The sequence below is a fragment of the Colobus angolensis genome, unplaced genomic scaffold (genome assembly GCF_000951035.1).
Source record: "Colobus angolensis palliatus isolate OR3802 unplaced genomic scaffold, Cang.pa_1.0 Scaffold214, whole genome shotgun sequence".
NCBI lineage: Eukaryota > Metazoa > Chordata > Mammalia > Primates > Cercopithecidae > Colobus > Colobus angolensis.
The window spans coordinates 1,018,129-1,027,116 of NW_012115311.1; the positions used below are offsets into that span (position 1 = coordinate 1,018,129).

Below are 8,988 nucleotides of genomic sequence, written 5' to 3' on the forward strand. Positions count from 1 at the left end.
CTCCAGCCTCCTGGGCAACAAGAGCAAGACTCCATCTCAAAAAAAAAAAGACGTAAATAGGTTAGTGAGTTGGGTTCTGATCGGTACTCCTCAGTTGTCATAAACCTCTTTCTTTCCATAGCATACCAAAATCACGTACAATTCCAAAAGTAAACTGGCTGTCTGTATAAATGTTAGTTCCCTTATCTTGTGCTAACATGCAAGTTTGGGTGAGTGCTTAAGAATTCAATGATTTGGGCCACGTTAACTTAGGTGGAGATTTCAACTTAATAGGCTGTTGAAAATCTGCAATAGTGTATCCTGCTTAAAATTCCCCATTTGTACTCCTGAGGTAAGAACCATCTACAAAGAAGGTGATATCAAGGTCTCTGAGAGGAGTTCTGGTGATGTCAGAGTGAGGAAATGTGAATGACTGTGTGACCATGATACAGTCACAAGGTTGTCCTTCAGAGGGAATGGGAAGAAGAGTGGCTTGATTGTTTTGACTATGGTGGACAGTGATGTGAGAGGAAGACAGTGGCAGGGTTTCACAGGAGGTGAGTCCGAAGTGGAAACGTGTTAGGTGTTCTCAGTGACTTCTAATGTCTGAACTGCATGGGGTAAGTAAAGGTTGAGTGAATGACTAAAAATAAAGTCAGTTCTGATGGAGAAGCAACTTCATACAAGCAAGTGGAGAAATGCTTGAGCCTCTGGGTCTAAAAGGATGCTAAATTACCAGGCCTCTCTTGAGTTTTGGGGTGAGGACCCCCTAAAGCATGTCTCTTCTTTTGTGTAAAAAAGGGAAAGGGGTACTGAATATTGGAGAGACCAAGTGGGAAAAGTGGCTAGAGAGGACTTCAGATTTTGAAATGCAGATATGGAAGGAAAGTCTCAAAGTAAGGTGATTGGAGGTGGTTTCGTTTTAGTTATGGCAAGTAAGGACAGGCAATTGTGAAAAAGCCAGGGATCTAATTCCAGCAATAGCCAACCAATCCTACAAACCCTGAGTTAATTTTTGGTATCAGGGAGAGGCATAGTGATTAAAAAAAAAAAAAATCACTTCTAATGGATGCATACACTAATACAAGATGTTAATAAGGGAACTGTGAAGTGGGGAGAGATATATGGAAGTTCCCTGTCTCTGCTGCTCAATTTTTCTGTAAACCTAAAAATAAAATCTAATTTACACACACACACACACACACACACACACACACACCCAAAAAGGGGTCTCTGCTGGCATTTGCAAGGTTTTCTGTTTTCGGGGATTGTTCTTTGTTTTCCTACAGGCTCATAAGTTCACATTAGTGATGCTTCCTTTTTTTCTATATATATAAAGGCTGGAAGAAAACCTGTCGAACCTTTATATTCTAAGAACTGAGTAATTATTCTACAAACCAATAAATATTAACAGCGTCCTATAACCAACTCATTTAATCTTCACACAATCCCATGAAATACTACTGTTCACATTGTACAAAAGAAGAAACAGTTCAAAGAGACAAGTCGAACAATACATACTAGAGCGAGGCGACTACTGTGGATTCCAAAACCAAAGTTCCAAACCACAAAAGAGAACCTAGGAAAACTGGCGCTTTCGAGTGTCGTCAGTTAAAACAACGAACACCACAGAAGGATCGCGATATTACACAAACTACTATTCCCAACATGCAAAGCGGATTCTTTCCCTCGGTATCGGCCTGGGAGCCCGAGAGCCCCAGCAGCCCTCGGGGCGCGAAAGGCAACCTGGGAGCGGTAGTTCTCCTGGGCGCCTAGTATTGTCGCCCACGCGGCAGTAGCGGCTTCTGCGGCTCCAAGCCAGCGGGTCCTGTGAAGGCGAGCAGACGCGGAGAAAGGACGCGGGAGTGAGAGAGGGTGAGTCAGCTACTGTCTAAACGATAAAGGGAGGCAGCTCCGCAGGGTAGGGCTGAATTCAGTAAATGGGCTCGTGCTGCGGTCTCTTGGGAGACGCTGCTATCTTAGCGTCAGCGAGGGAAGGTTGAGGAGGAGCCAGAGCCGGGTCCGGCAGCCTTTCTCGCCATCAGCGCCCGTCGCCATCTCCACCATGCAGTCCCGGGAAGACGCCCCGCGCTCTCGCCGCCTCGCCAGTCCCCGTGGTGGGAAGCGGCCCAAGAAGATTCACAAACCCACAGTTTCGGCCTTTTTCACGGGTCCAGAGGAATTAAAGGACACGGCCCATTCTGCAGCCCTGCTGGCGCAGCTCAAGTCCTTCTACGATGCGCGGCAGCTGTGTGATGTGACCATCGAGGTGGTGACGCCTGGCAGCGGGCCTGGCACGGGTCGCCTCTTCCCCTGCAACCGCAATGTGCTGGCCGCCGCGTGTCCCTACTTTAAGAGCATGTTCACAGGTGGCATGTACGAGAGCCAGCAGACCAGCGTGACCATGCACGATGTGGACGCCGAGTCCTTCGAGGTGTTGGTCGACTACTGCTACACGGGTCGTGTGTCTCTCAGTGAGGCCAACGTGGAGCGCCTGTACGCGGCCTCGGACATGCTACAGCTGGAGTATGTGCGGGAAGCCTGTGCCTCCTTCTTAGCCCGACGTCTTGACCTGACCAACTGCACGGCCATCCTCAAGTTTGCAGACGCCTTTGGCCATCGCAAGCTGCGATCCCAGGCCCAGTCCTATATAGCTCAGAACTTCAAGCAGCTCAGCCACATGGGTTCAATTCGGGAGGAGACTCTAGCAGATCTGACCCTGGCCCAACTGCTGGCTGTCCTGCGCTTGGATAGTCTGGATGTGGAGAGTGAGCAGACAGTGTGCCACGTGGCAGTGCAGTGGCTGGAGGCTGCTCCCAAGGAGCGGGGTCCCAGTGCTGCAGAAGTCTTCAAGTGCGTGCGCTGGATGCACTTCACTGAAGAAGATCAGGACTACTTAGAAGGGCTGCTGACCAAGCCCATCGTGAAGAAGTACTGCCTGGACGTTATTGAAGGGGCCCTGCAGATGCGCTATGGTGACCTGTTGTACAAGTCTCTGGTGCCAGTGCCAAACAGCAGCAGCAGCAGTAGCAGCAGCAACTCTCTTGTATCTGCAGCAGAAAATCCACCCCAGAGACTGGGTATGTGTGCCAAGGAGATGGTGATCTTCTTTGGGCACCCCAGAGATCCCTTTCTCTGCTGTGATCCATACTCGGGGGACCTTTACAAAGTGCCGTCACCTTTGACCTGTCTGGCTCACACTAGGACTGTCACCACCTTAGCTGTCTGTATCTCTCCTGACCATGATATCTATCTAGCTGCCCAGCCCAGGACAGACCTCTGGGTGTATAAACCAGCTCAGAATAGTTGGCAGCAACTTGCAGATCGCCTGCTGTGTCGTGAGGGCATGGATGTGGCATATCTCAATGGCTACATCTACATTTTGGGGGGGCGAGACCCTATTACTGGAGTTAAATTGAAGGAAGTGGAATGCTACAATGTTAAGAGAAATCAGTGGGCATTGGTGGCTCCACTGCCCCATTCTTTTTTATCCTTTGACCTAATGGTAATTCGGGACTATCTCTATGCTCTCAACAGTAAGCGCATGTTCTGTTATGATCCTAGCCATAATATGTGGTTGAAGTGCGTTTCTCTGAAGCGCAATGACTTTCAGGAAGCGTGCGTCTTCAATGAGGAGATCTATTGTATCTGTGACATCCCAGTCATGAAGGTCTACAACCCAGTTAGGGCAGAATGGAGGCAAATGAATAATATTCCCTTGGTCTCAGAGACCAACAACTACCGGATTATCAAGCATGGCCAAAAATTGTTGCTCATCACCTCTCGCACCCCACAATGGAAAAAGAACCGGGTGACTGTGTATGAATATGATATTAGGGGAGACCAATGGATTAATATAGGTACCACATTAGGCCTCTTGCAGTTTGATTCTAACTTTTTTTGCCTCTCTGCTCGTGTTTATCCTTCCTGCCTTGAACCTGGTCAGAGTTTTCTCACTGAAGAAGAAGAAATACCAAGTGAGTCCAGCACTGAATGGGACTTAGGTGGATTCAGTGAGCCAGACTCTGAGTCAGGAAGTTCAAGTTCTCTTTCTGATGATGATTTTTGGGTGCGTGTAGCGCCTCAGTGAAATGCACAGGATCAGCAGGGTTTGTTGTAACTGAATTGAAACACTAAGTTGTTTTTACTGTTGTGGAAAATATCTTAAATGTCTTTTTTGTTCCTAAAGGAAAGGAAAAGTTGATTAACTGCTGGTTTGGTTTAGAAAAAGTAATATTTGAAATACGAAGGTGATTTAATATTACAGATTTTAACACTCAAATCAACCTTTTAATAATTTTCTGTGCTGAGGGTCCAGTATTTATTTGATTATTTAGTATGTTTATGTTTCATGATACTAATTTAGTCTTTTGATAAATTTTACATTCTGTTTACTGCCACAAGCACTGTGGCAGTAACTTTTGAATTTTAATTTTTATAATAGAAAAATGATTAGGAATTGCTAGATAGTGTTTTGAAAGCTTATCTTTTTCTTCGGAACAATGTAGATTTCCAAAATGGTTAACCTAAGGGGTCTTTGCAAAATGTGTTATAAGTTAAACATAATTTGGGAAGTTTTACTTTTGTTTTCTTCTATGAAGAAAAAAATGCAGGCCGGGCGCAGTGGCTCACGTCTGTAATCCCAGCACTTTGGGAGGCCGAGGCGGGTGGATCACCTGAGGTCAGGAGTTCAAGACCAGCCTGGCCAACATGGTGAAACCCCATCTCTACTAAACATTCAAAAATTAGCTGGGCCTGGTGGCGTGTGCCTGTAATCCCAGCTACCCAGGAGGGCAAGGCAGGAGAATTGCTGGAACCCGGGAGTCAGAGGCTACAGAAAACTGAGATTGGGCCACTGCACTCCAGCCTGGGTGACAGAGCAAGACTCCGTCTCAAAAAAAAGTATATGTGTGTTAGAGTGACTGAATGGTGATTTCATTTATAATAATACAGAGAATAGCTATAAGCTCATTGACAGTAAAAATAACAAACCAGGATTCTGCTGTTTGAAAAGTTTCGTTTTAATTTTGGAATTTAGGATGTAGATTTGCAAAGTGACCAATTTTCATCTAAAAAATTATATTCTGGTTGTGTCACCAAATCATCAAAAAACTTTAAAAAAGAAGTAACTTGCTTTGTAGATTTGTATTGATCTAAACCTGATACATGCTTCGTTTAATCAGAGGAATAATCCTTTTTTCCGCTGGACATGTATAAATTTCACTGGATTGTATAAATTTTTATCTATTGCCTTAAAAATGTATGTGATTCTCAATATGTTTTAGCTGCACAGTTTTGGTGTTCATCTTAGAGGATTCTTCAGCAGAAGTGATATTTCTTTACTGTTTTGTGAGGTAATACTGATTTTGAAAATATATATAAGCTAAAAACAGTATTTCGTTGATATCAGTAGTCATTGTGTTAACTATAAAGTCAAGTGCCAGCAAAGAACTTTAAAACTATAAAGCTGTGTATAGAACTGTTTTGTGTAGCATGAAAATACTCTGTCAACTTTTTAAAGTCACTAAATATTCTTGATTATCAGCTTGAAGGTATTTTTGTATTACAAGTTGACAGTTGCTGGGTGTAGTGGCTCATACCTGTAATCCTAGCAACTAAGGGGGCTGAGATGGAAGGATTGCTTCAGCCCAGGAGTTTGAGAGCAGCCTGGGCAACATAGCAAAACCCCATCTCTACAAAAATAAAAAATATGCCTGGGAATCGTGGCCCAAGTCTGTAGTCCCAGCTATTTGGGAGGATCACTTGAATGTAGGATCACTTGAGTCTGGGAGTTCAGGGCTGCAGCTATGATCATGTCTCTGCACTCCCGCTTTGGCAACAGAGCAAGATCCCATCTCTTAGAAAAACAAAGTTGATAGTTAAAGAACATAAGTGGATGATGGCATTTGAGGCCACTGGTGACAGTATGTTTTCTCTAAAATATTTCTCTAATAGTGATATAAATGGCTATTTTATTATGATGTTTGTATGTGTTTTGTATTTCTCTGTAAACCGTGCTCCAGTCTTTGTTTTTCTGTTACCATAATGTAAGAGAAAGTCCAGGAACAGAGACTAAATCCCACGAAACTGACATTGTTAAACACACTAAAACAAAAGTACTTACCTCTGGAAGATTTAATATATAATGGTTGACATGATACATGTACATGATAAATGACCAGATGCTTATGGTCTACATTTTCCTTTATCCTGTTAGTATTACCTTCCTTAATCTTTGTTTATTAACATGCTAATTCCTCTTCAGTGTTTATTTTCTAGTGACAGAATGTTAATATTTGTTACACCCTGGCAGAAGGGAGAGAAATGTGTTTGGGGTGGGTAACTAAATTTTTGAGTAAAATATCCTAAGATGAGAATGGAAGAGGGAGACACAAAAAGAGTTATAACAAAAAACAATGGTTTTTTTTTAGCCATTTGACTGGCTCTTTAAATAGTCTACAAGACATTCATGTTTAACATCACTTTTAGTGAAATAAAATGTGCCGTACTAGTATGTGCTTCAAAAGGGCAGATGTGCTTTAGTGCCCTAAGGCTAAATTTTGGTCATTTGACATCAGAGAAGTTATAAGTATTGCACTTAATACGCGCCTATTTCTCAATAGTGTTATTTTTTGGCTAGCATTTTCTTTACCATTATCTTGTTGATAGCTTTTTGTTCTCTAAGATTGAAACATGACAGTGCTAATCTCAAACAGATTACCCATCGGCAGAATTAAGGAAAGCAATTTATGTATGAAAGACATTCTCCAATTCGTCATTCTCAACCTTTGAATTAAAGCTTAGACTAAATAGTAGTATATTGTGGGAAGGATTTTGGTTTTGTGATATTTCTGTGAATTCAGGAATAGATGTTAACCATTATTTTGTAGAAAAGTGATTTGTATGTGGTTAATTATAAATAAAACTGGTACCAGAACTTAGGCTTCCTGACTTCTTACTTCAGTGATTCTACTAAATGTATAAAACTTTTGTGTGTGCAGTTAATCAGGGGTCCCCAGCCCCCAGGCTGCAGACCTGTACTGGTCTGTGGCCTGTTAGGAACTGGGCTCACACAGTGAGCTGCAGGCAAGCGAGCGTTAGCTCTGCCTCCTATTAGATCAGCAGTAGCATTAGATTCTCATAGGAGGATAAACTCTATTGTGAACTGCATGTGCAAGGGATCTATGTTACATGTTCCTAATGAGAATCTAATTAATGCCTGATGGTCTGAGGTGGAACGGTTTCATCCTGAAACTATCCCCATACCCCTAGTCATGGAAACAGGTCCCTGGTGCCAAAAAGGTTGGGGATCACTGCAGTGCTGAAATCCCTTCATGACAACATAATTGTATAGTTTTCCAATTAATCCACACATATTTTAGCAAACACTTAATATAATGTCATTTGTCAGACTGCCATCTGTAAGATTTAGAATGACATTAATTATCCTTTGTATTTATGTCCCTGTAGTCTGAAAAGCTGAGAACCCAAATTATTGTAAATTCTTTTAAATGCAGATGATAAGTAGTATTAGGGTTTTCAAAAGGATAAAATAGAAACAAATTTAGCCACTAACTTGTCTAAATATGGATTAAAGATTGAAATTAAGTAGTAATAGCTCTTTTTCATCATTTTTAATTGAGCAGGGATTTATTTTTTAATTTTTATATCTTCTTGAGAATCTGAGGAAAGCTTTTGATCCATTCCCAAGCAAAAGGGACATAATTATAATTTCAAGGATGTTTCCCATTTCTGAAGCTCATCAGACCCAAGGTAAGAGCACTTGTAATAGGATCTCTTTTGCCATACCTGCTTAAAAATTTCAACACCCGTTTTATTATTCTAAATAACCTGATTTGTTTTTAAATAGAGACAGGGTCTGTATTAATCTGTTCTCATGCTGCTAATAAAGACGTACCCGAGACTGGGTAATTTATAAGGAAAAGGAGGTTTAATGGACTCACAGTTTCATGTGGCTGAGGAGACCTCACAATCATGGTGGAAGGCAAAAGGCCAAGCAAGGTGGCTCACACCTGTAATCCCAACATTTTGGGAGGCCAAAGTGGGCGGGATCACATGAGAGCAGGAGTTTGAGACCAGCCTGGCCAACGTGGCAAAACCCTGTCTCTACTAAAAAATACAAAAATTAGCTGGGCTTGATGACAGGCACCTATAGTCCCAGCTACTCTGGAGGCTGAGGCAGGAGAATCACTTGAACCCAGGAGGCAGAGGTTGCAATGAGCTGAGATCGTACCACTGCACTCCAGCCTGGGCAACAGAGTGAGACTCCATCTCAAAAAAAAAAAAAAAGTCACACCTTACATGGTGGCAGGCAAGAGAGAGCATGTGCAGGGGAGCTCCCTATATAAAACCATCAGATTTGATGAGACTTATTCACTGTCGGGAGAACAACGCAGAATAGACCCACCCTCATGATTCAATTACCTCCCACTGAGTCCCTCCTGTGACATGTGGGAATTATGGGAGCTACAATTCGAGATTTGGGTGGGGACACAGACAAACCATATTAGAGTCTCATTATTTTGCCTAGGCTGGAGTGCAGTGGCACAATCATAGCTCACTGTAAACTTGAACTCCTGGACTCAAGCCATCCTCCCACCTTAGCCTCCTGAGTAACTAGGACTACAGGCACACACCACCATTACCAGCTAATTTTTAAAAAATTTTTGTTGAAATAATACACTCCTGGCCTCAAGTTTTATCCTCCCACCTCAGCCTCCCAAAGTGCTGGGATTACATGTATAAGCCACCATGCCCAGCCTTATTCCAACTAAGGCTTTATTATTTTTTTGTTTTTATTTTTGTTGAGACAGAGTCTTGCTCTGTCTCCCAGGCTGGAACTCAGTGGTGCAATCTCAGCTCACTGCACCCTCCGCCTCCCTGGTTCAAGCAATTGTCCTGCTTCAACCTTCTGAGTAGCTGGGATTGTAGGCGCCTGCCACTACACCCAGCTAATTTTTGTATTTTTAGTAGGGACAGTGTTTCACC

The 8,988-nt window shown here is 42.8% G+C and overlaps 1 protein-coding gene across 2 annotated transcripts; it reads left to right on the forward strand.

Annotated features, from left to right (window-relative positions):
- Positions 1 to 1,587: 1,587 nt before the first annotated feature.
- Positions 1,588 to 4,881, forward strand: KBTBD6 (kelch repeat and BTB (POZ) domain containing 6). Of its 2 annotated transcripts, XM_011942969.1 has the most exons (2): positions 1,588 to 2,173; positions 2,372 to 4,881. In XM_011942969.1, the coding sequence occupies exons 1-2, from the start codon at positions 2,045 to 2,047 to the stop codon at positions 4,067 to 4,069; spliced, it is 1,827 nt and encodes a 608-aa protein (XP_011798359.1). In that variant the 5' UTR covers positions 1,588 to 2,044; the 3' UTR covers positions 4,070 to 4,881. The 2 variants fall into 2 exon arrangements, with proteins under 2 accessions (XP_011798359.1, XP_011798358.1); XM_011942968.1 differs by having other exon boundaries at positions 1,588 to 4,881.
- The last annotated feature ends 4,107 nt before the right edge of the window (positions 4,882 to 8,988 follow it).

Coding starts and splice junctions, on each gene's coding strand:
- KBTBD6 (XM_011942968.1), top strand. CDS start 2,045: ATGCAGTCCCGGGAAGACGCCCCGCGCTCTCGCCGCCTCGCCAGTCCC.